The sequence below is a fragment of the Grus americana genome, unplaced genomic scaffold (assembly GCF_028858705.1).
Source record: "Grus americana isolate bGruAme1 unplaced genomic scaffold, bGruAme1.mat scaffold_778, whole genome shotgun sequence".
NCBI classification, from domain to species: domain Eukaryota; kingdom Metazoa; phylum Chordata; class Aves; order Gruiformes; family Gruidae; genus Grus; species Grus americana.
Window position 1 is genome coordinate 119,978 of NW_026561988.1, and position 25,581 is coordinate 145,558.

Genomic DNA, 25,581 nt, shown 5'->3' on the forward strand with positions numbered 1-25,581 from the left:
TTCGGCTTGAGGACTAACTGAATATCGGCTTCGGTTGGTGAGCAATTGTGCTGTGCATCACTTGGTTTGTTTGTTATTGTATTTTTTTTTCCTTCCTTTTCTGTCCTATAAAACTGTCTTTTTCTCAATGCCCATATTTTACCTTTTTTGTCTCTTTTTGATTCTTTCCCCCATCCCACTAGGGGAGAGTGAGCAACCAGCTGTGTGGTTACTTTAGCTGCGTGGGTTAAACCATGATGCAGGCTTTCAGATGCCCTAAACATCTGGTGTAGGCTGAGGCGACCAAGGGACCCGTCCCCAAGACCCCACAGCTGATGCTCAGGCAGGTGTGGGTGTCCCAGGTGTGCTCCATCAGAGCCCACAAACACATCCACGAGTCTTGGAGTACCCCTGGCACCTCAAATGCCACCAGCTGTTTGTGTGTGACCAGCTGCCTGCCACCCTTCATCGCCATGGATCCCCGTGGGAGCTCAGGGAAGGAGCTGGCCTGCAGGCACCTATTTTGTGCCCACGGAGCTGAAGCAAGAGGAATCCTACCTCCTGTGAGTCTGTGGGGTGCATGAGGGAGAGCTCAACCCCACTCCGCTCTCCAGGCTACTCAGCAGAGAGGAGAAGCTTGATGTACTCAGCTGAATCCCTGCCCTCCGTGGAAGGGGGGAATGATCCCTGCCTTTCACTGCTGCGCTGTCCTGCCTGGCAATGGGACAGGGAGAGGGGTAAAGGGAGGGGAACATTTACACCTGCCATACAGGTCAAATCCATGGCAGGACAAATGCCACTTCTAAAATCAGTCTTTCCAGTGTTCAGAGTCCAGTTAGTGATTACTTCAGCCTGAGTCTACCCCAGGAGAGGTCCTGCTGCCTTTCAAGAGCTGTAAGCTCTGGGAGCCCCAGGGACATCTCCAGGGAGCCTGGGAGGGCAGAGAACGTGCCACCTTGGGCTGATGCTCTGCTGCTGAGCTGGGCTGGGCTCCTGGGACGGAGGGAGCTCATGGTGAGCAGGCAGTGCTGCAGAGAGACAGCTCTGCTCAGGAGCAGCTCCTCTGCAAAGAGCAGCAGGGCTGAGGGCACTGCCTGCAGACAGTGACGGCAGTCAAGTGTAGTGAGAGAGGGGTTAAAGGCAGATGGGGCTGGGAGGATGCTGAGAGCTCAGAAGAGAAGAAATCATCACAGCCCTTGACAAGGTCAGGCTCTGGGTGCAGAGAAATGCAGCTGCAGTTCGTGGAGGGATCTCCTAAAGCTGAAATAACCCACAGCCTATGGGATCTCTCTCTTCTATAGAGGAGGCTGTGCTCCAGAGCAGGGTTTTCCTGCTGCACCATCAGAGGGTCAGGGCATGAGAGGGAGAGCTGCAGAGGTGTGCAGGTGGGTGTGCAGCCAGGGGTGCCCAGGGCTGTCCTTCAGAGCAGAGTCCTTGCCAAGGTCAGCACTCAGCCTGCCTGGGGAGATCCCCATGGTGCTGTGGGGAGAAGCTGTGGGTGGAAACACAGGGCAGGGTAGGGTCCTTTTGGTGGTGAGACGGTGCTGTGTCGGTCAGGGCTGTTCAAAGATCACACTCTGGACATTGGGAGAAGCAGCATTTCAAGAGGAAGGCCAAGGCAGGGACTACCTTCTTAGCTTTCTTCTAAGGGAAAGGGGAGAGGAGCTGTCAAGTTTGAAGAAGTCACTGAGACTCCTGAACCCTTACACTGAGGGATCAACACAGCTGCCAGAAGCCTCCTAAGTGCCTTCACCCACTCCTCTACCAGCAGACAGCACCACCATCACCTTTGCTTGCAGCATCAGTGCTTCTCTGACCTACTCCTGCGGAGCTGCTAACAGGGAGGTGCCCTGGGCAGAGCCCTGCTGCCAGGAGGTGTCTTCAGGGCAGAGCTGAGCACAGAGCAGGTGGGATGGGGTCTGTGAGCACTGACAGGGAGGAGACTTGGAGACAGAGAAACGGCTCCCGGCAGGGACAACTCCAGGGAGCAGAGAGCCAGGCCACCCCTCGGCATCACTCTCTGCTCAGCTGCTTAGAGAAAGAGACAAGAGTTGTGAGAAATGGACTTTGAAACGGGACTCTTCCAAGCTCTCAAGTCCAGTTTCTCTTTCAAGTCCATTGTGTGTGAGATCATCCTCCAACGGAGAGAGGTGTATAATTAGCACAGGGCACCTGCCTGGTGACCATCAGGTCACTCGTGGGCAGACCAGCTCTCCTGACTCTGCATTAGGGATCAGGGAGCCCTTTTGTCCCTCAGGGCTCACCAGTGTCCAGGCTGAGAGCAAGGTGAAAGATGAGGATTTCTGCCCCTTCAGGGAAGGTGCCCTCACTCAGCAGCACAAAGGTAAGCTCAGAAAAAGGAATTGAACAAAGTTCCCTCCGAAAAAAGAGAAGCAATTTTGAGGGGATTTTTTTGAGAAACAGCATAGGACTGGCTCAAAGAAGTCTGCCCTGACTTGTCAATGTCTTCTTTCAACAGCCCCCCAAGCCCAGAGTGAACAAATGTCCAACGGCAGCTCCATCACCCAGTTCCTCCTCCTGGCATTCGCAGACACATGGGAGCTGCAGCTCTTGCACTTCGGGCTCTTCCTGGGCATCTACCTGGCTGCCCTCCTGGGAAACGGCCTCATCATCACCGCCATAGCCTGTGACCACCACCTCCACACCCCCATGTACTTCTTCCTCCTCAACCTCTCCCTTCTAGACCTGGGTTCCATCTCCACCACTTTCCCCAAAGCCATGGCCAACTCCCTGTGGGACACCAGGACCATCTCCTACACAGGATGTGCTGCACAGCTCTTTCTGTCAGTCTTTTTCATTTCAGCAGAATTGTATCTTCTCACTGTCATGGCCTACGACCGCTACGTTGCCATCTGCAAACCCCTGCACTACGGGACCCTCCTGGGCAGCAGAGCTTGTGCCCACATGGCAGCAGCTGCCTGGGGCAGTGGGTTTCTCACTGCTCTGCTGCACACAGCCAATACATTTTCCCTACCCCTCTGCCACGGCAATGCTGTGGACCAGTTCTTCTGTGAAATCCCCCAGATCCTCAAGCTCTCCTGCTCAGATGCCTACCTCAGGGAAGTTGGGCTAATTGTGGTTAGTGTCTGTTTAGCCTTTGGGTGTTTTGTTTTCATTGTGGTGTCCTATGTGCAGATCTTCAGGGCCGTGCTGAGGATCCCCTCTGAGCAGGGACGGCACAAAGCCTTTTCCACGTGCCTCCCTCACCTGGCCGTGGTCTCCCTGTTTATCAGCTCTGGCACGTTTGCTGACCTGAAGCCCCCGTCTGTCTCCTCCCCTTCTCTGGACCTGGTGGTGTCAGTTCTGTACTCGGTGGTACCTCCAGCCATGAACCCCCTCATCTACAGCATGAGGAACAAGGAGCTCAGGGATGCAGTGTGGAAACTGATGACCGGATGTTATTCCGATCCAATAAACTGCCCACCTTCTTCTGCATAGCATTTATTATGTAACTTATTACTGACCCAGCCTGTAAGCTGTAATTTTTGCTACTGGTGGTAGTGTTTTACTTGTAATGAGGTTGTCATCCCCCTTCTCATTTACTGTCTGCTTTTCTTTTCTTTTCTGAGTGGCTGTGTAAATGAAGATCCCTGCTCTCTGTGTGTTTAAACAAATAAAAAGGGCCCTGCAGCTCCTTCTTTTATCTTTTTTTTTTGAGATTCTTCCTCCAAGACCTTTTTGGATCTGCAGGATCGTACAGAGCCAGGACTCATGGTTGGGAGCTAAGACATTCAGGCGCAGGAGAGAGGAGGTCAGTCTGTGCCTTTGGTGGCATGGATTGAACAGGAAGGTGTCCCAGGGAATTCATCACCCCCCAGCCTCTCTCATCAGCCATTTCCAGCACTGGCTGCTCACCCCACGTTTATGGGTTAGTCTTGCTACGAGGCCATCTCCACCATCCTGCTGGGCTCAGAGCCTGTATCATGGAAATGACCAGCTCTGCCTGGGCTCTCTTCTGGCCCAGACCCTGGCAGACCCTGGAGCAAGGCTGCCTCTGAAGCCACACATTGGACCTGGTTGGGGCTGAGTGTAGGAAGAATGGGGAAGAGTGCAGAAAGGAGGAGTTAGCAGTGAGAGACTGGGGTGGGTTGGCCCTGGCTGGACATCAGGTACCCACCAAAAGCCACTCTGTCACTCCCTTCCTCAGATGGACAGGGGAGAGAAAATACACGGAAAGGCTCGTGGGTCGAGATAAGGACAGGGAGAGATCACTCAGGAATTACCATAATGGGCAAAACAGACTCAACTCGGGAAAATTAATCTAATTTTTGACCAATCAAACCAGAGTCGAGGAATGAGAAAGAAACCCTAATTTTAAAAACACCTTCCCCCCACCTCTCCCTTCTTCCCAGGCTTAACTTCACTCCCGATTGCTCTATCTCCTCCCCGCGTGCAGCACAGAGGTACGAGGAATGGGGGTTGATGTTCAGTTAATCACAGGTTGTCTCTACCGCTCCTTCCTCCTCAGGGGCAGGACTCCTCACACTCTTCCCCTGCTCTGGCGTGCGGTTCCTCTCGAAGCAGACAGTCTTCCGTGAACTTCTTCAATGGGAGTCCTTCCCACAAGCTTCAGTTCTTCACGAACTGCTCCAGCGTGGGTCCCTTCCACGGGCTGCAGACCTTCAGGAGCAGACTTCTCCAGCGTGGGTCCCCCACGGGGTCACAAGTCCTGACAGAAAACCTGCTCCGGTGTGGGCTCCTCTCCTCACGAGGCCACAGGTCCTGCAAGGAGTTTGAGCCAGCGCGGGCTTCCCATGGGGTCGCAGCCTCCTTCAGGTGTCTCCACCTGCCCCACTGTGGGGTCCTCCAGGGGCTGCAGGTGGATATCTGCTCCACCATCAACCTCCATGGGCTGCAGGGGAAAAGCTTGTCTCACCATGGTCTTCTACAAGGGCTGCAGGGGAATCTCTGCTCTGGTGCCTGGAGCACCTTCTCCCCCTCCTTCTGCACTGACCCGGGTGTCTGCAGGGTTCTTTTTTTTTACGTATTTGCAATCTCTCTCACTGCAAAAATTGCTTCTGTTTCGGTTTTTGGGGGTTTTTTGTTGGTTTGGGGGTTTTTTTTCTTTCTTAAATATGTTATCCCAGAGGTGCTACCATCGTCACTGATTGGCTTGGCCTTGGCCAGCAGTGAGTTCATCTCGGAGCCGGCTGGCATTGGCTCTCTTAGACAGAGGGGAAGCTTCTAGCAGCTTCTCACAGAAGCCACCCCTGTAGCCCCCCCGCTACCAAAACCTTGCCGTGCAAACTTAAAGCACTGTTCTAAAAATTGCATGCCAGAGGCTAACCACTCTGAACTAATTTAGTAAAACCTAAATTAAAGAGCATTGGTTGACCAGCAACAATATGAAGGAGGTCTCTTACAGCACTGTCCTGTTGCTGCCGTCAGCGATAGTACCACTAAGTCCAAAACATCCTTGAGAGCTTCTTTGTTTTCCCTCGGCTCCAAAGCTCAGGCTGCTCAGACCGGGAAAGTACTACCTCAAATCTCTTCAAACCAAACGTCTCCAAACTTCTCTCATCCGCACTTACCCCAGAACACTTCTCCCCATCACATCAGCACTGGTCTCTGTTTTCTATTGGGGTGAAGTCAGGGTACTCCTTTGTAAAGACTTCCCTACAAAAATCTTCTCTACCTGCTGATCCCACTCGTATCACCTCACGCTACGTACAGCTCCATCTTCCTTCTGCAGAGCTCTATGGGATAGACTGTTTCCCTGTTTCTTTCATGAGAAAAAGTGACAAACCGCAGAGATTCCTTGCCAGGAAGCCACAGCCTTGGGTGTTGCTCAGCTCCTTCTCACTGGCACTTCATTCCACACCTGTTTTGGTGTATTTGGTGCTTTTCTGTGGCTATTCTTTATGCACAGAAGCTCTTAAAAGGACAACGATTTCATAAAGGCCCTGTTACAGACAAAAGTTTGCCATGAGCTCTGGAGGGAGCCAGAAAGATAGTTAATAAGCACCAGGAATGTGAAGGCCTCTTCTGAAGAGCAAGAAACCCTGAGCAGCAGTGGTTGTCCATGTGTAGGTCTCAGAGAGAAGGTCAAGGGATGTTAGTGAGAAACAAGGAGACGGCTTATGATTTTAGTAAATGCTGAAACCATATCTGAGCCCAGAAATGAAAGCAGCTGGTACCTGTGTATGGGGAAGAGGAGGAGGTTTGTCCTGGGAAGATGTCAGGAAGGAAGACATCTCTTCTGCAAGTCAGGGATGAAAAAGATTTTTCCATGTTGTGTGCATGCCTAGGAGCTGGAGAATGCTCACTGCTGAGGGTCATCATGTTCAGTCAAGCACCATGAGATGACCTTTCATTCTAAACCTTCAAGTTTCTGTTGGCCTAATCCCCAGGTGTATCGAGGTCCCTCTGGAATGAACCTCCAACACTGAAAGTACCTGTGCTGATGTTCATCCTGAGTCATGGTGCCTCTAACAAGGTGATAACTCAGGTAGCTACAGGACACTACAGATGAGAAAAAGAGTACTAGTGTAGTGTAGTTGCTAATCAAGGCAGAAAGCACCATGATAACCATCTCAGAAACACGAAATTGAGGGCACAAAGTGAGCACGTGCAGGGCCTGTGAGGAAATGGATAAAAGGGGTTGTCTTTTTGTATGGGAGGGTCTAACAATGCTGATAGAGTAGAGCTGGAGAAGTGGGAAGGGAGTGACAAGGGAATGAATGGTGAAGCAAAGGAAATGGTCAGGACAGTTTGGGGATACCTGTCAAGCAGGCCTGCACCTGAGCAGCAGTGCCTGGAGCAAGGCATGACAGCTGCAGCTGCTCTGACTAAACTAAGAACCTGACTTACTTCCATGGTCACAGGGAACCTGAGAACATTCCCTGCTGTCATCAAATGCAGACCTTGAGGACAAGAAACTGCTGCATCTTTTTGGTTTTGACTTTCTTAAATGGGATTTCAGGAGGTGTCTGTTCTGGCCTTCTGCTCGCAGCAGAATCAGATGTGGAGTCAGGCCACATTGCTCGAGGCTTTATCCATTGGGGGCTGGAAAACACCCAAGGACAGAGATGGCACAACGTTGCTGTGAAACCAGTTCCAATGTTTGGATGTCCTCATGGAGAAAATGATTTTCCTTATCTCTGTGCTGAACCTGCCTTATTCCATCATCTAACTCTTGTCTGTTTTCCCCCTGCCGAGCACCATGGTGACCAGACTGGCTCCATCTTCCTGAAAAAGTCTCCGTAGGGACTGGCAGGCTGCTACGAGGTTCCTGAGGCCGCCTCTTCTGCAGGCTGAACAAGGTTCTTCCCCTCAGTTTCTCCTCCCAGGCATGTGCTCCAGCCCCTGAGCATCTCGGAGGCCTCCCACTGCGCTCGCTCCCAGTTATCAACATCTTCCTCCATGGGGTGGCTTGACTGGCCAACAGCCCAGCAGGCACACAGCTGCTCACTCCCTCCTCCTCCTCCCCAGGGGGGGCCCCAAACTTGACACAGCAGCGTACAGATGGTCTACAGAGCGATAAGCAGGGGGACACAGTCGCTTCCCTCACTCTCCTGCTGACAGTCCAGTTCACACACTCCAGGACACCGCTGGTGGCCTTTGCTAGCAGGTCGCACGGTGGGATCGATCGTTGTCGTTTGTCCCCCAGCACCACCAGGGCCTTTGAGGCAGGGCTGATCCCCAGCCAGGCATTCCTCAGCCCCGGCCACTGCTGGTGTCAGTCTGTCCCAGGTGCAGGACCTGGCCTTTGTCTGTCTTCTCTGTCATGAAGTTCCTGACAGGACAGTCCTTCTGCCTGGCACGTTTCCCCTGAACGGCTTCGCTAAGGCACAGGAACGATCCCCCCCCCCCATTTAGTGTCATTGACACACGTGGTGAGAGTTGCCTCCTCCAGGTCATGGATGCAGGTGATAAATTGCACAGGGCCCAGGAGCATCCCCTGTGCTGCCCCACGATGCCCCAGGATGTCTCACTGGCCTCCACGTAGGGTATGACCCCTTCACCACTGCGCTCTCAGCCTGATCATCCAGCTGGTGTTTTACCCATCTGTTTGTCTACCCCTCCAGACTGTAATGGCCTAATGTGGGAGCAAGAATAGTGAGGGAGATCATGCCATGTGTCTTGCTGAAGCTGACGTAAACGATGGCCCCTCTTCTCGCCTCATGCATAACTGCAGTTAGTTCGTCATGAAGGCAACCAGGTTGGTGAGGCATGATATACCCTTGGGAAGTCCATGCTGACGGCTTGTGGACACGTTCTTCTCATCTGGGTGCCCAGGTATGTCACCTGAGAAGACTCTACCTGATGGCACACTCCTCACCAAAGTGAGCTGGTGCAGCCTGGGGTTCCCTGGGTTGCAATGTTGGCCACTTTCCAAGACGGGTGCAGTTTTTGCACATCCTCACTCACAAGAGACCTCTACCAAGCCTGTGAACTTTGAAAAGGGATATTCAAAAGAAATATTGATCTTCCCCTGTACCTTCATCATCACTACTCTGCCCATTATATGGAGTTTTTAATTTCCCTGATCTTTCCTATATTTTCACCTCTCCTGATAACAACAACCATTTCTAAAGTCATCTTTCCAGCAGACTGTCTAGACAAAGGCCTTTTCCATTATGCTCCAGTTTTCGCCTCCCCTTACTCTTTGTTCCTTCACATTCCTGTCACCCACCCCAAGCTGCTGTTTTGACATCAGGGAGTTAAATGCTTGCCCTGTGATTAAGTAGCTGTCCTGGTTTCAGCAGGGATAGAGTTAATTTTCTTCCTAGCTGTTGGGATAGTGCTGTGTTTTGGAGAGTATTGTTGATAACACACTGATGGTTTTAGTTGTTGCCAAGCAGTCAAGGACTTTTCATCTTCTCATATGGCCTGCCAGCGAGAAGTTGGGGGGCACCAAGAAGCTGGGAGGGGAGACAGCCAGGACAGCTGACCCAAACTGACCAAAGGGATATTCCATACCTTATGACATCATGCTCCATATAGAACTGGGGGCTTGCCAGGAGACGGGGCAGGTTGGGATCTTGCTGAGCATCGACTTCAGGCGGTGAGAAATTGTGCTGTTCATCACTTGTTTTGTATAGTCTGTTATTATTGTTGTTATTATTAACATCGTCATCATCCCTTTCTGTCCTATCAAAGTGTCTATATCTCAACCCATAGAGATTTACTTTTTTTCCATTTTCAGTCCTCTCCCCCATCCCAGGAAGGGGAGTTAGAGAACAGCTGTGGGGTTGGTTTAGGTGCCGACCAGATTAAATCACGACACTAGTCCAATTTGCTCTTTAGCCAACTCTTTAGCTGTGTTTATATCTAGCTTTTGGCACCTACCTGTCTCAAACATTCCTCATAAGATTATCCCTTGGAGAAATGCAACGTCATTAGAGGCAGCTTGTAGTAAGCGTATGGTGCAGAGTGTGTTTTATTGTCGATGAAACTTTATCGTGCTTGACTTTTCTTTGCTTGCAAATAGGCAAAAAAAAAATAATATGTGCAGCCATTTCTCTAAGGAAAGCAAGTGCGGGTTGGTACAAAGGAGCTGTAACATCCAGCTGCAGAATTCAGTGGAGAAGTCTGATGTAAGGGAAAGTCCCCGGTGGCCAATGAGAGAAATGGTGGGGCTGGGGAGCTGAGGTGGAGGCTGTCCATGCTGTGTCAGACCTCAAGGGAGTGCTTTTCCTCCTGTCCAGGCGTCCTTAGGAGAGACCCTGGAGCAATATCTACTGGGGAATGCTGCCATCACCTCTTCTCTAAACTGAAAAGTAGTAAAATACACCCTTGGAAATAAAACCTCCTCTTTATTAACAGTTCTTTGAAATCTTTCTCCACAACTACACTGGGAAACAGCTCCAATTATCTGTACAACTCTTGAAGACTTGAAGAAAATCACAGGGAGAGAGATGGCTCATTAAGACTTGCTTTATTTTAATGAGTCCCATGATGTATTTGGTGCTAGGTAACGAACCTCAGGTACTGAGAGGAGATTGCACAAACCTCTCAAAGACTCAGTGTAAAAGGAAAAAACCCAGAGTACCTTGAAGCATTGAGTCCCACTGAGCACCATGACCAGCAAAGGCTCCCCGAGGACTCGTTAGAAGGGATAATTGGAGGCCATGATTGCAGGTAGGCAAAGGTAATGTGCAGGCAGCTGAGATGCAGAGAAAGCCCTGCTTTTGTCTGATGAAGCAGAAGGGCCAAGGCCTGACCCCCAGCCCCTGGGAAGGCAGATCCTGTCCTTCACGCCTTGCTCAGGGCTCTTCCTGGGGCAGTGGGATGTGGGGGGTGTCATGCTGAGTGAAGGACAACGGGATGGCAGTTCCCAGCCTTACTGGGGGTGTGCAAGGAGGCAACGAGGCCCCCCCAGTGCCTTAGGACAACATGTCTCCTCACAGACCTTGGTGGCAGAGACGATTGCCAAGGGGACACAGACTTGGGTTCTCTTGGCGACTTCCAGCCTTGCCAGCACCCTTTGCCATCTCCACCACACGTGTCCTACGCTGTCCCACAGCTGCTTCTTTTCCCTGCACACTGTAGACACCCCTCTTACTACCTCACCTTGCTCTCACCCTGGCATTTCCATACATTCACGGACATCTGTCCACCCTCACGCTCTGTTCCTTGAAACACACAGAGATGGACTGATCTCATACTCCTTCGGGATGACTTCTTGTACCACAGCACTACCCTTGGAGTGACAGTTCTTCCTCCTCATGTCCAGTCTCCACCTTCCACGCTGCACTGTGTGGCAGCGTTTCTCTCTCCTGTTGTTTCCTACCTCCAAGGAAAGCTCCACCATCTGAGAAACAACCCTTCAGGCAGGCATCCCAACCCACCAGTCTTCTTGAGGCCTTTCAGCTGAGCAGACAGAAGTAACCTCACCATGATCTCCCAAGGCTGCTAGCCTTTCAGGTTCTCAGATAGACACGACCAAGCCGTGTGCCTGCTGCTGTCCCATCATGTTCTCAGGCAGAACAGACATGACCACCAAGATATAAGCCCCCTTCCTGGACTAAGCCTAGGTCCTTTGGCAGATGGGATCTCACAGACAATGTGCCAACCCGGTGCCTTCTGCTGGCCTGTCAGAGACACTGGCAGATGTGAGCTTTAAAGCACATATCCCAGCCATGGGCCAAGGTCTGGCCTATCAGCTATTTCAGAATGAAGTGACCTCAGAGTCCCTTTCTCAGCCACATTCCTGCTGCTGGCCTATCACCTCCAGAGGCAGAACTGACCTCACCTCCCCATTTGCTTCCTACTGGATTATGAGGTACTTATACACAATTGACCACATCATACCATATCCAACCATCACCCTCTTTGTGGCCCAGTACCTGAGCAGGTAAAAGTAAGCTGCTTTCATCAAATTTATCCAGTAGATTTCCTACCAACAATTTGAGTGGAGAAATGTTCCTCAGAGGAACTGCTGTATTTCTACTGCTGCATTTTCTATCTCTACTTCGGCCTCTTTGTTTTGTCTTCTTCCTCTGTCGATTCTGTCTCCAAAAGTACTCCAAGGGAGAGACTCATGGAATCATCAAATAACTCAGGTTGGAAGAGAGCCCTGAAGTTCCTCTTGTCCGGCTATCCTGCTCAAGGCAGGGTTAACCTGATGAGGTCGCTCAGAGGCTCTGCCCAGTTTGGCATCATCCACAAAGGAGCTGAAAATGCCCTCTGTCACATTATACAGGGAGTTAATAAAGACATTCAACAGGGTTGGCCCAATCCGACTGTATAGAGACTATGGAGACCATGTCAAAGCCCTTGCTAAGGTCCAGGTACGAAACATGCCCTTTTTGTCCCTACCCATGTGGGTTCAGCAGTCCCTTCCTTCTCTTTCAAGTGCCTGTGAATCCCTGCAGGTGTATTTGGCCCATCACCTTCTGAGGGACTAAGGTGAGGTTGACCAGCCTGTAATTCTCCCAGTCCTCCTCCTTGCCCTTCTTGAAGAAATGTTTGATGTCTGCCTTTTCTGAGGATCCCAGAACCTCTCTGATTGCTCTGACACGTTTGAGGGCACAATCCAGAAAGTGTAATGTGAGCAGAGAGGAGTATTGGTACATGGTACAGACCATGGTACATCCAGGAGTTAGTGATCAGTGTCACAGAAAACCTGAGCAGACCCAGGCCTCTACTATGCTCTACGTACAGCTTGGCCTTCAGGCCGTGTTCTGCCAAGCTTATCCCTGGGATGCAGAATAAATTTGATTGTAATGAGAAGCGTGTAGGAAGCTCCCACCTGGTAGCGGTGATTAGACCTTCTGCATGTCCTTACCTTTATCTAAAACTGTAACAATGACTTCACATGTGAAGAACCTCTTTTGGGGGTGGTAGAAATGATGACTTGAATTTTGTTGCTTATGTGAAAACACTGACAGTGATCACAGGAGTGTTGTGGTTTAACCCCAGCTGCCAACTAAGCACCACCAGCGGCTTGCTCACTCCCTGCTCCAGTGGGATGGGGGGGACACTCGGAAGGGTAAAAGTGAGAAAAGTGGTGGGTTGAGGTAAAGGCATTTCAACAGGTAATGCAAAAGCTGCGCAAATAAATAAAGTAAAACAAGGAATTGATTTACCACTTCCCATCAGCAGGGAGGTGTTCGACTGTCTCCAGGAAAGCAGGTCTCCATCACATGTAATGGTTACTTGGGAAGACAAATGCCGTAACTCCAAACATCCCCCTCTTCCTTCTTCTTCCCTAGCTTTATAACGTTAAGCACGATGTCATATGGTATGGAATATCCGTTTGGTCAGGTGGGGTCAGTTGTCTTGGTCACGTCCCCTCCCAGCTTCTTGTGCACTCCCAGCCTCCTCGCTGGTGGGGTGGTGTCAGGATCAGGAAAGGCCTTGACTCCATGTAAGCCCTGCTCAGCAATAACAAATCCATCTCTGTATCATCAACACTGTCTTCAGCACAAATCCAAAACACAGCCCCATCCTAGCTACTCTGAAGAAAATGAACTCTATCCCAGCCAAGACCAGCACAGGCAGCTTCCCCAGGCTGTCCAGTGACCACGGGCACAGGCCAGACCCTGCTCTGCTGGGCCTTCACGTCTGTCCCAGGAGGGCTGGCTGTGCGAGGACACTGCTGTGTGCCCCCACCCTGCACACCCACACACTTTAGCTGTTCACTGGTGTTTTCATCTGTGGGCCACATTCTTGGGCATGTTCTTGAGAGCAACTTTGGAGGAAGACCAAAGCCTTCATGCACTGCCCTGAGGAGATGCCCTTTCATGATGGAACCACTCCTACGGAGGCCAGCTCTGTCACAGAAGTGCCCGTTGCCTGTCCCTGCCTGCAGTCACAGGATGACCACGCAGCAGGACTGTGACCAAGCTGCAGAGCAATCAGGCCTTCCACCAAAGCCAAGGGATCAGAAAGAGAGTGTGGAAGTGAAAAGAGAACAGCTCTGGGAGATCAAGTGCTTCCTGGCAGCGCTGCCATGCCAGGACTCTCTTCCCTGCCACCTCTGCACACAGGAACTTTCCTTGCAGCTCCAAAAGCTCTTGGAGGAAGGATCTCAGAAAAAAAAACCACCTGGCTGCGGGGTCCTTTATTTTACTTAAACACACAGAGAGCACGGCTCCTCGTTTACACAGCCACTCGGTCAGAAAAGAAAAGCAGAGACTGAATTAGAGAGGGGATGACAACATCATTCCGAGTAAAACGTGACAACCACCAACAAAAATTACAGACGACAGGCTGGGCCTGTAATGAGTTAAATAATAGCTGTTATGCAGAAGAAGATGGGCAGTTTAATGCTTCCAAACAACATCCAGTCCTCAGTTTCCATGCTGCATCCTTGAGCTCCTGGTTCCTCATGCTGTAGATGAGGGGGTTCATGACTGGAGGCACCACTGAGTACAGAAATGATATAACGAGATTCAGGGTTGCAGAGGAATTAGACAGGGGCTTCATGTAGGCCACCATGGCAGTGCTGATAAACAGGGAGACCACGGCCAGGTGAGGGAGGCACGTGGAAAAGGCTTTGTGCCGTCCCTGCTCAGAGGGGATCCTCAGCACAGCCCTGAAGATCTGCACATAGGACACCACAATGAAAACAAAACACCCAAAGGCTAAACAGACACTAACCACAATTAGCCCAGCTTCCCTGAGGTAGGCATCTGAGCAGGAGAGCTTGAGGATCTGGGGGATTTCACAGAAGAACTGGCCCACAGCATTGCCGTGGCAGAGGGGTAGGGAAAATGTATTGGCCGTGTGCAGCAGAGCAGTGAGAAACCCACTGCCCCAGGCAGCTGCTGCCATGTGGGCACAAGCTCTGCTGCCCAGGAGGGTCCCGTAGTGCAGGGGTTTGCAGATGGCAACGTAGCGGTCATAGGACATGACGGTGAGGGGACAATAGTTCCCCTCTTCTCCTCTTCTTCAGTGTACACAGTTGGGTGACCTCTTCTTCTCTCTCTCTGTTTTGTAAGCTCAGCAACCTTGTTATCCATCCTGCCCAGACGGTCCCAGACTTGTTGGCATATTGGGCCCCCTTTATCAGGATGCCTCAGACTTTGTGTCTTTTTCTAGTTCATACCCAAGGACTGTTCCCTAATTTACGGCTTCTCTTATCCTGTTTCTACATTCCAACTCTTTTACTAATTGTTTTCTTTCGTACTGGAGCATGAGACAGGCGAAGCCTGAGTTTGTGCGGCCTGACTCAAGTGTTGCCAAACTATATATTCTGTTTTAAAATTGTTCTACACTAATTAGTTTCCCTTATTCAGCTGGGCCCAGTCTTAGGCCCAGACTTGACCAACGGTTTATGTCTAAAGGATTATATATATAGCCACATATCAGAGTCATCGTTTCTAGTCGGAGCCCCCAAAGGCCTTTCACTGAGACAGTTTCACGATGTTGAAACAGATAGAATACAGGTGATACCCCAAATGCAAAATGTGTCGTGCATTTGAGGTGGAATTGCTCCTGTACTGCCCAGACTGAGCTACCCCGGGGCACTGCAGCAGCGTGCGGCCTGGTGCTGCCGGGAGCTGCCGGGGATCTGATCAGTACTTCTAAATATCTAAAGGGTGGATGTCAAGAGGATGGGCCAGTCTCTTTTCAGTGGTGCCCAGTGCCCGTGCAAGGGGCAACGGGCACAAACTGGAACACAGCAAGTTCCACCTGAATATGAGGAAAAACATCTTCACTTTGAGAGTGACCGAGCACTGGAAGAGGCTGCCCAGAGAGGTTGTGGAGTCTCCTTCTCTGGAGAGATTCAAAACCCACCTGGACGCAATCCTGTGCAACCTGCTCTAAGTGATCCTGCTTTAGCCATTGGGTTGGACTAGCTGATCTCCAGAGGTCCCTTCCAACCCCGACCAATCTGTGAATCTGTGAATCTGTGAATTTGCTGACTGAGATGACTCTGCAGCACCTTGTGCCAATCTCCAGGAACACAAGGTACCACTGAGAAAGGCCCTGGGTGAGGTCAGCTTGCAATCCAGCCAGACCGTGGACATCAGTGGCATGGTTTTTCTTCATATCATCAGGGAGGTGGGTAGAGGACAATGGAGAGGAGGACCATTAGGGGCTGAGAGCATAGCGACATGAGTGGAGACCCTGGTGTGTTGTGCCTCCCAGTCATGCGGCACACCTGGGTGCATAGACAAGGTGGACCTTGCCATCTTGCCGTGATGCTGGCATTCAGGTTCTGGCACACCCGACCCCTTTGGGAGGCCATGCTGTGTCTGCCCATCCCCTACTGCAATTATTTCCTTGAAATCATGTAGGTGCCTGCAACGCAGGGATGGGCTTGGGCCTGAGTTTGGCAGTGAGCTGAGCTCTAGTGAGTGCACTGGAGAGCGCCTACAGAAAGATCTGACCCTCCTTCTGGCGCACTCCTCCATTTGGTCAGCTGAAAGTGCAGCAGCCACCACGGAAATGTGAGTCCCATGGACTGTCCTGGTTTTGGCTGAGACAGAGTTAATTTTCTTCCTAGCAGCTGGGATAGTGCTGTGTTTGGGATTTAGGATGAGAACAATGTTGGTAACACACGGATGGTTTTAGTTGTTGCCAGGCAGTCAAGGACTTTTCAGCTTCTCATGCTGGCCTGCCAATGAGAAGGCGGGGGTGCCCAACAAGCTGGGAAGGGACAGAGCCAGGACAGCTGACCCAAACGATATTCCATACCCTATGACATCATGCTCCGTGTATAACTGAGGAGTGGGCCAGGAGGGAGTTCGGCTTGAGGACTAACTGAATATCGGCTTCGGTTGGTGAGCAATTGTGCTGTGCATCACTTGGTTTGTTTGTTATTGTATTTTTTTTTCCTTCCTTTTCTGTCCTATAAAACTGTCTTTTTCTCAACACCCATATTTTAACTTTTTTGTCTCTTTTTGATTCTCTCCCCCATCCCACTAGGGGAGAGTGAGCAACCAGCTGTGTGGTTACTTTAGCTGCGTGGGTTAAACCATGACGCAGGCTTTCAGATGCCCTAAACATCTGGTGTAAGCTGAGGCGACCAAGGGACCCGTCCCCAAGACCCCACAGCTGATGCTCAGGCAGGTGTGGGTGTCCCAGGTATGCTCCATCAGAGCCCACAAACACATCCACGAGTCTTGGAGTACCCCTGGCACCTCAAATGCCACCAGCTGTTTGTGTGTGACCAGCTGCCTGCCACCCTTCATCGCCATGGATCCCCGTGGGAGCTCAGGGAAGGAGCTGGCCTGCAGGCACCTATTTTGTGCCCATGGAGCTGAAGCAAGAGGAATCCTACCTCCTGTGAGTCTGTGGGGTGCATGAGGGAGAGCTCAACCCCACTCCGCTCTCCAGGCTACTCAGCAGAGAGGAGAAGCCTGATGTACTCAGCTGAATCCCTGCCCTCCGTGGAAGGGGGGAATGATCCCTGCCTTTCACTGCTGCGCTGTCCTGCCTGGCAATGGGACAGGGAGAAGGGTAAAGGGAGGGGAACATTTACACCTGCCGTAGAGGTCAAATCCATGGCAGGACAAATGCCACTTCTAAAATCAGTCTTTCCAGTGTTCAGAGTCCAGTTAGTGATTACTTCAGCCTGAGTCTACCCCAGGAGAGGTCCTGCTGCCTTTCAAGAGCTGTAAGCTCTTGGAGCCCCAGGGGCACCTCCAGGGAGCCTGGGAGGGCAGAGAACGTGCCACCTTGGGCTGATGCTCTGCTGCTGAGCTGGGCTGGGCTCCTGGGACGGAGGGAGCTCATGGTGAGCAGGCAGTGCTGCAGAGAGACAGCTCTGCTCAGGAGCAGCTCCTCTGCAAAGAGCAGCAGGGCTGAGGGCACTGCCTGCAGACAGTGACGGCATCAAGTGTAGTGAGAGAGGGGTTAAAGGCAGATGGGGCTGGGAGGATGCTGAGAGCTCAGAAGAGGAGAAATCAACACAGCCCTTGACAAGGTAAGGCTCTGGGTGCAGAGAAATGCAGATGCAGTTCATGGAGGGATCTCCTAAAGCTGAAATAACCCACAGCCTATGGGATCTCTCTCTTCTATAGAGGAGGCTGTGCTCCAGAGCAGGGCTTCCCTGCTGCACCATCAGAGGGTCAGGGCATGAGAGGGAGAGCTGCAGAGGTGTGCAGGTGGGTGTGCAGCCAGGGGTGCCCAGGGCTGTCCTTCAGAGCAGAGTCCTTGCCAAGGTCAGCACTCAGCCTGCCTGGGGAGATCCCCATGGTGCTGTGGGGAGAAGCTGTGGGTGGAAAGACAGGGCAGGGTAGGGTCCTTTTGGTGGTGAGACGGTGCTGTGTGGGTCAGGGCTGCTCAAAATCACACTCTGGACATTGGGAGAAGGAGCATTTCAAGAGGAAGGTCAAGGCAGGGACTACCTTCTCAGCTTTCTTCTAAGGGAAAGGGGAGAGGAGCTGTCAAGTTTGAAGAAGTCCCTGAGACTCCTGAACCCTTACACTGAGGGATCAACACAGCTGCCAGAAGCCTCCTAAGTGCCTTCACCCACTCCTCTACCAGCAGACAGCACCACCATCACCTTTGCTTGCAGCATCAGTGCTTCTCTGACCTACTCCTGCGGAGCTGCTAACAGGGAGATGCCCTGGGCAGAGCCCTGCTGCCAGGAGGTGTCTTCAGGGCAGAGCTGAGCACAGAGCAGGTGGGATGGGGTCTGTGAGCACTGACAGGGAGGAGACTTGGAGACAGAGAAACGGCTCCCAGCAGGGACAACTCCAGGGAGCAGAGAGCCAGGCCACCCCTCGGCATCACTCTCTGCTCAGCTGCTTAGAGAAAGAGAGAAGAGTTTTGAGGAATGGACTTTGAAACTGAATTCTTCCGAGCTCAAAAACATCCAGTTTCTTCTTCAAGTATATAGTGCGTGAGATCACCTCTGATGAATAAAAGCGTAATAACCACAGGGCACCTGTGTGGTGAGCAGCAGATCACTCATAGACAGACCAGCTCTCCTGACTCTGCATTAGGGCATAAGGAGCCCTTTTGTCCCTCAGGGCTCACCAGTGTCCAGGCTGAGAGCAAGGTGAAAGATGAGGATTTCTGCCCCTTAAAAGTGCCCTCACTCAGCAGCACAAACATGAGCTAACAAAAAGGATTTGAACAAAGTTCCCTCCCAAAAATGAAAAGTAATTTTGAGGGGATTTTTTGAGAAACAGCATAGCACAGGCTCAAAGAAGTCTGCCCTAACTTGTCAATGTCATGTCTTCTTTCAACAGCCCCCCAAGCCCAGAGTGAACAAATGTTCAACAACAGCTCCATCACTGAGTTCCTCCTCCTGGCATTCGCAGACACACGGGAGCTGCAGCTCTTGCACTTCTGGCTCTTCCTGGGCATCTACCTGGCTGCCCTCCTGGGAAACGGCCTCATCATCACCGCCATAGCCTGTGACCACCACCTCCACACCCCCATGTACTTCTTCCTCCTCAACCTCTCCCTCCTCGACCTGGGATCCATCTCCACCACTCTCCCCAAAGCCATGGCCAATTCCCTCTGGGACACCAGGGCAATTTCCTACCCTGGATGTGCTGCCCAGCTCTTTTTCTTTCTCTTCTTTATTGTAGGGGAGTATTGTCTTCTCACTGTCATGGCCTATGACCGCTACGTTGCCATCTGCAAACCCCTGCACTACGGGACCCTCCTGGGCAGCAGAGCTTGTGCCCACATGGCAGCAGCTGCCTGGGGCAGTGGGTTTCTCACTGCTCTGCTGCACACGGCCAATACATTTTCCCTACCCCTCTGCCACGGCAACGCTGTGGACCAGTTCTTCTGTGAAATCCCCCAGATCCTCAAGCTCTCCTGCTCAGATGCCTACCTCAGGGAAGTTGGGCTAATTGTGGTTAGTGCCTGTTTAGCATTTGGGTGTTTTGTTTTCATTGTGGTGTCCTATGTGCAGATCTTCAGGGCCGTGCTGAGGATCCCCTCTGAGCAGGGACGGCACAAAGCCTTTTCCACGTGCCTCCCTCACCTGGCCGTGGTCTCCCTGTTTATCAGCACTGGATCTTTTGCCTACCTGAAGCCCCCGTCTGTCTCCTCCACAACCCTGGATCTCGTGGTGTCACTTCTGTACTCGGTGGTACCTCCAGCCATAAACCCCCTCATCTACAGCATGAAGAACCAGGAGCTCAAGGATGCAGTGTGGAAACTGAGGACTGGATGGTATTTGGAATCAATAAACTGCCCATCTTCTGCTGCATAACAGCTATTAATTGACTCATTAGAGGCCCAGCCTTGTAATGATGTTGTCATCCCCTTTCTAATTCACTGTTTGCTTTTCTTTTCTGACCAAGTAGCTGTGTAAATGAGGAGCTGTGATCTCTGTGTGTTTAAACAAAATAAAGGGCACTGCAGCAACTTCTTTTTTCTGAGATACTTCCTTTTTGTACCTGCAGGGACAGTTCCTGTGTGCAGAGGTGGCAGGGAAGAGAGTCCTGGCATGGCAGCACTGCCAGGCAGCACTTGATCTCCCAGAGCTGTTCTCTTTTCACTTCCACACTCTCTTTCTGATCCCTTGGTTTTGGTGGAAGGCCTGATTGCTCTGCAGCTTGGTCACAGTCCTGCTGCATGGTCGTCCTGGGACCGCAGGCAGGGACAGGCAACAGGCACTTCTGTGACAGAGCTGGCCTCCGTAGGAGTGGTTCCATCATGAAAGGGCATCTCCTCAGGGCAGTGTGTGAAGACTTTGGTCTTCTTCCAAAGTCACTCTCAAGAACATGCCTGTGCTGGTTTTGTCTGGGATAGAGCTCATTTTCTTCAGAGTAGCTTGGATGGGGCTGTGTTTTGGATTTGTGCTGAAGACAGTGTTGATGATACAGAGATGGATTTGTTATTGCTGAGCAGGGCTTACATGGAGTCAAGGCCTCTTCTGCTTCTCACACCACCCCACCAGCAAGGAGGCTGGGGGTGCACAAGAAGCTGGGAGGGGACATAGCTTGGAAAGGTGACCCCACCTGACCAAAGGGATATTCCATACCATATGACATCGTGCTCAGCATATAAAGCTGAGGGAAGAAGAAAGGAAAGGGGGGACTTTCAGACTGATGGCATTTGTCTTCCCAAGGAACCGTTACGTGTGACAGAGCCCTGCTTTCCTGGAGACAGTCGAACACCTGCCTGCCCATGGGAAGTGGTGAATTAATTCCTTGTTTTGCTTTGCTTGCGTGTGCGACTTTTGCTTTTAAAGCAAAAGACCTATTTTTTAAGACCTATTAAACTGTCTATCTCAGCACTCGAGTTTTTTCACTTTTACACAAAGTCTCTCTCCTATCCAGCTGGGGCGAGTGAGCGAACAGCTGTGTGGGGCTTGGTTGCTGCCTGGTGTCACTGGCACGACAGTCCTTCCTGGCGCCTAATGTGGGGCTCAAAGGGTTGGAGTTGACGACAGGCTAAAGGGAATGTGCTGGATTGAATTTATAGCTGTTATTGCTGTTTAGCTAGCGATTGGCAGGCTCCTGTGCTTGCCATGGGGCTTGCTTGCCTGGCTGTAGAGTAGAGTCTAGTGCTCGTTAGTGGCTGCTTTTTGCTTTTGCTGCGCGCTGCACTGCTGCACTGCTGCTCGTCTTACTGTGCTGTGCCTGGGAACATTTTGATAACAGCAATGACGATGTGCCTGGGCTGGCAGATGGCCAGGGCATCGCTGCTGTTTCTGTGCTGCTGTCCTGGACAGGCTGGACCTCCTGCGTGAACTCGAGTCGAAGGGACTGTGACCTGGGAATGTGTCCATGTAGGAGCAGGACACCCTAAAGCGTATGTGTCCATGGATAAGTCCACACAAGAGCAGGTGCACCTCGAAGCATCGGTGGCTGTGGATAAGTCTATACTGCAGCAGGTGTACCCCTGAAAAGACTGCGGCTCATAGATGAGGCTCCACTTGGAGCAGGTACACCCCTAAGGGACTGCAGCCTGTGGATAAGTCCAAGCCGGATCAGGGGCAAGGGGAGGAGTTCATTGCAATGCTAAACCCGATGGTCTGGCCCAAAGGGACAGGGCTGGAGGTTGTAATGAAAATGCCTTTACATTGTGTTACTCCGTGAATTGAGTTGCCTGTTAGAGGAATTACTGTAGCAGGAACCACCTGAGCCAATGGAGGACAAGCCTTGCAAGAAGCAGTGCAAGCACAGCAGTGATGCGAACTGAGCTGGCTTTGGTGCCCAGTAACTCCACACAACACAACACCTCTCCTGTCCTGAGTGACCACCACAACAGATGGAGCCCAAAGTCATGGATTAAATGAGCTCAATGTACATTTTGTGGACATTTTACAGGGGTGGTCCATAGATAAAGGGAATGACAACTGCGTATTACATCAGAGGATGGGAAGGGGGTGGGTAGTCAATGAGGATGTGTGGGACCTGAGTTTGACATAAATAGTATGGAATAAGGGTTGGAGAATGTGCTGGGGTTGGCTGGGATAGAGTTAATTTTCTTCATAGTCACTAGTATGGGCCTATATTTTAGATGTGTGCTGAAAACAATGTTGATAACACAGGGATGTTCTAGTTATCGCTGAGCAGTGCTTACACAGAGTCAAGGCCTTTTCTGCTTCTCACACCACCCCACCAGGCAGGAGGCTGCGGGGGGAAAGAAGTTTGGAGGAGACATGGCTGCAATAGCTGACCCCATCTGACCAAAGTGTTTCTTGCCAGTTTGGATGGGGCTTTGAGCTACCTGGTCTAGTGGAGGGTGTCCCTGCCCATGGTAGGGGGGGGTTAGAAATAGATGATCTTTAAGGTCCCTTCCAAGCCAAACCATTCTCTGATTCTATGACCTTCCATACCATATGACATCATACTTAGCAACAGAAAGCTGGGGGAAGAAGAAAGATGTGGGAGACGTTCGGATTTATGGTGTTTGTCTTCCCAAGCATCTGTTACACATGGTGGAACCCTGCTTTCCTGGAGACAGCTGAACACCTGCCTGCCGATGAGATATACTGAATTAATTCCTTGTTTTGCTTTGCTTCTGTGCGCAGCTTTTGCTTTCCCTATTAAACCATTTTTACCTCAACACACCAGTTCTCCCTTCCGAGTCTCTCCCCCATCCCACTGGAGCAGGGAGTGAGCAAGCCGCTGGTGGTGCTTAGTTGGCAGCTGGGGTTAAACCACGACACTCCTGTGATCACTGCCAGTGTTTTCCTACAAGGAACAAAAGTCAAGTCATCATTTCTACCACCCCCAAAAGAGGCTCTTCACGTGTGAATTCATTGTTGCAGTTTTAGATAAAGGTAAGGACATGCAGAAGGTCTAATCACCGCTACCAGGTGGGAGCTTCCTGAGTGCTTCTCATTACAATGAAATTTATTCTGCATCCCAGGGATAAGCTCAGCACAGCACAGCCTCAAGGCCAAGCTGTACGTAGAGCACAGCAAAGCTGTATGTAAAGCACAGCAAAGGCCTAGGTCTGCTCAGGTTTACTATGACACTGATCACTAACTCCTGGATGTACCATGGTCTTCTGGTCAGGATCACTGAACTGCCTGAGGAAGGCTGGGAAGAGGATGAGTTGTCCTCCGAGGCAATGGAGAAAGGGCCGTAATTTAAGGACCTGGTAATCACCGAGAACTCTGACAACAATGGTCCTCTGCTAGAAAGCCTTGGTTGAAGGGAAGACAGAAGGTGATCTCAGCGACCCAACATGGTGACAATGCTCTCCTGGATATGTTTTTCAGAGGAAGACAAGGTGGAAGATGTGGAGGGCAGCTTTGGCTGCAGTGCAAGTGAGATGGTATAGTAGAAAAACCTAAGGGAGGTGAGCAAGACAAATTGTAGCAGTGCTGAGTACAGATGGAGGATATCTCCACCAACCTGCTGGCAATGGTCTTCCTCATGCAGCCCAGGATGCCGTTGGCCACCTCTGCTGTGAAGGCGCAAAGCCAGGAGAAGAGGAGGCTTTGGGGAGACCTGATAACAGCCTTTCGATAAATTCTTCAAGATCAGCAAGAAAATGGAGCCAGGTCCTTCACAGTTGTGTATGATGGGAGTGTGAGGGACAATGGGCATCAGTAAAACACTGGAGCACATTTCCCAGAGAGTTTCTCTCATCTGCATTCTTGCAGCTTTTCAAGCCCCACATGAAGAAAAGCCTGAGCAACCTGGTCTGACCCAATAGCTGACCCTGCTGTGATCAGGAGGTTGGCCTCCAGACCTCCTGAAGTCCTCTCCAGCATGAATGATTCTGCATTTCCATTCGCAACAGATCTTCCCTTCATGATGGAGGCAAAGCACTCAGGTTCCTGGTGACCCCTCAAGTCAGACAGATAGAAGTTTGGTCAGATGGTCTGTGGCTTTCTTGTCCCACTCCAGGCATTGTTGCTCAGACACAGGACTGCTTGGCAGCTACCCCCAAACAGCCCTGATCCTTTCCTTCACCTTTTCTGTCCTTTCCCCCTCTTTTCCCTCTCACAATTTCTTCCCCTTGACCATGCTTGTACCTTCCCATGCAAACAGCACATCTCTGTTGACCCTTTCCTCCCTGGCCCTACTTTGGCTTCCTTTGTACCTTCATTTGGTGTTTCTGAGCTTGTCACCATGGGAGTTCCTACCTTGGTCAGTAATTCCATGAAACTAGTCTCTCCTTCGATTATCTGTAGTGTCCTGCTGTTATCTTGTCAGAGGCACCACAAATCCCATAGTCCATCTGTACGCACACACGAACAGCTGTCCAAACAGAGCTTCACTCCAGAGGGACCTTGAGCAACTCTGGGATTTGGCAAGAGAAACCTCATGAAGTTTTACAGGGAGAACTTGCAAGTGCTTGTCTTGGGGCACAATAACCCCAAACATGAGGGCGGGCTGGGACCTGAACAGCTCAGGAGTCACCCTGAGAAGAAGGCATGAGCATTCCAAGGGATGCCATGTGAATGAGGGGCATACGCTCAAAGTCAATAAGGCCAACTGCATACAGGGCTGTATTAGGAGGAGCGTGGTCCCCCAGACAAGGGAGTTATCATCGCCCTTGCATCAGCACTGGTGTGGCTGCATCTGGGTTAGTGTGTGTGGGGCTCCCCGGTCTGGAGGAATAGGGAGGCACTGTAGAGGTTCTAGAGGAGATCTGACCGGATGGGGTTTGGGGTCTCTGTGGAGAGGCTGAGGGACCTGGGCTTCTTTAGCCTGATGAAGTAGAGGCTCTGGGCACTACAGCAGTAGCCTGCCACAGCTTGAAGGGTGGTTTCAGAGATGATGGAGTTTTTCTAGGTAGTGGGAAGAGAAGGAAACCTCCACATAGTGCAGCTTGGAAGGTTCAGACTGGATGTGAGAAAAAAAGAAATCTCACTCAAAGGGTAGACTTGTGGTGCAAGTGGTCACCCAGAGGGAGTCAGGATCAGCCTATGGCTTTGTGTTTCAAGGAATGGCCAGTGAGAGTAGAGAGACATCAGTGAAGTTATGGAAAAGCTGGTGTGAGAGCTGGGTGGGAAAGCCAGATGGCTGTCAACAACCTGAAGGGAAAGAGATGCAGATATAGGACAGTGTAGGACTGCCTGCCGTAAGGATGGCCGAGGGTTCTAGCAAGGCTGACAGTTCCAACAGGACCGAGGTCTTTGCTGTCTTGGCTGCGGCAGTTGCCTCTGCCACCAAGGCCAGTGAGACAAAACTTTATTTTGAGGCTCTCAGGATCTGCCTTTCCCCAGGCCTGGGGGTCAGGCCTTGGCCCTTCTGCTTCATGAAACAAACTGAGGGTTTCCTCAGCATTACAGCCACCTGCACTCTGCCTTTGCCTACCTGCAGTCATGGCCTCCAATTATCTGCTCTAACGAGTCCACAGGGAGGCTTTGTCAGTAATGGCCCTTGGTGGGGACCATTAATGCTTCAAGGTACTTTGGGTTTCGCTTCTGACTTTGACTTCTTGAGCGGTTTGTTCTGTCTTCTCTCCATATCTGAGGTTCATGTAATGTGCCCCAAATGCCCTAACGAGCTATTTATCTTCTTGTAATTTTCTTCAAGTCTTCAGTACTGATACAGCCAATTGGAGCTGTTCCATAGCGCTGTTAAGGAGGAAGATTTCAAAGTGTACCTAATAAAAGTTATTTTTAATTTTAAAGGGAATAGTTTATTAATTTTAGTTTAAAGAGGAGGTTATAGCAGCATTCTCCAAGTGATAATGATCCAGAGTGTCTCCGCAGGAGGTCTAGACAGCACGGAGAAGCAGTTCCTTGAGGTCTGACACTGTGTCCTTGCTCTTCAGCTCCCACGCTCCACTATTTGTGAC

General features: G+C 51.1%; 1 protein-coding gene and 1 pseudogene across 1 annotated transcript; both read left to right on the forward strand.

Moving 5' to 3' along the window:
• The first annotated feature begins 2,472 nt into the window (after positions 1-2,472).
• Positions 2,473-3,452, forward strand: LOC129201098 (olfactory receptor 14C36-like; annotated as a pseudogene).
• Positions 3,453-18,619: 15,167 nt separating this feature from the next.
• LOC129201099 (olfactory receptor 14A16-like) lies at positions 18,620-19,576 on the forward strand. The gene has a single exon (XM_054812264.1). The coding sequence runs from the start codon at positions 18,620-18,622 to the stop codon at positions 19,574-19,576; it is 957 nt and encodes a 318-aa protein (XP_054668239.1).
• The last annotated feature ends 6,005 nt before the right edge of the window (positions 19,577-25,581 follow it).

Coding starts and splice junctions, on each gene's coding strand:
- LOC129201099 (XM_054812264.1), top strand. CDS start 18,620: ATGTTCAACAACAGCTCCATCACTGAGTTCCTCCTCCTGGCATTCGCA.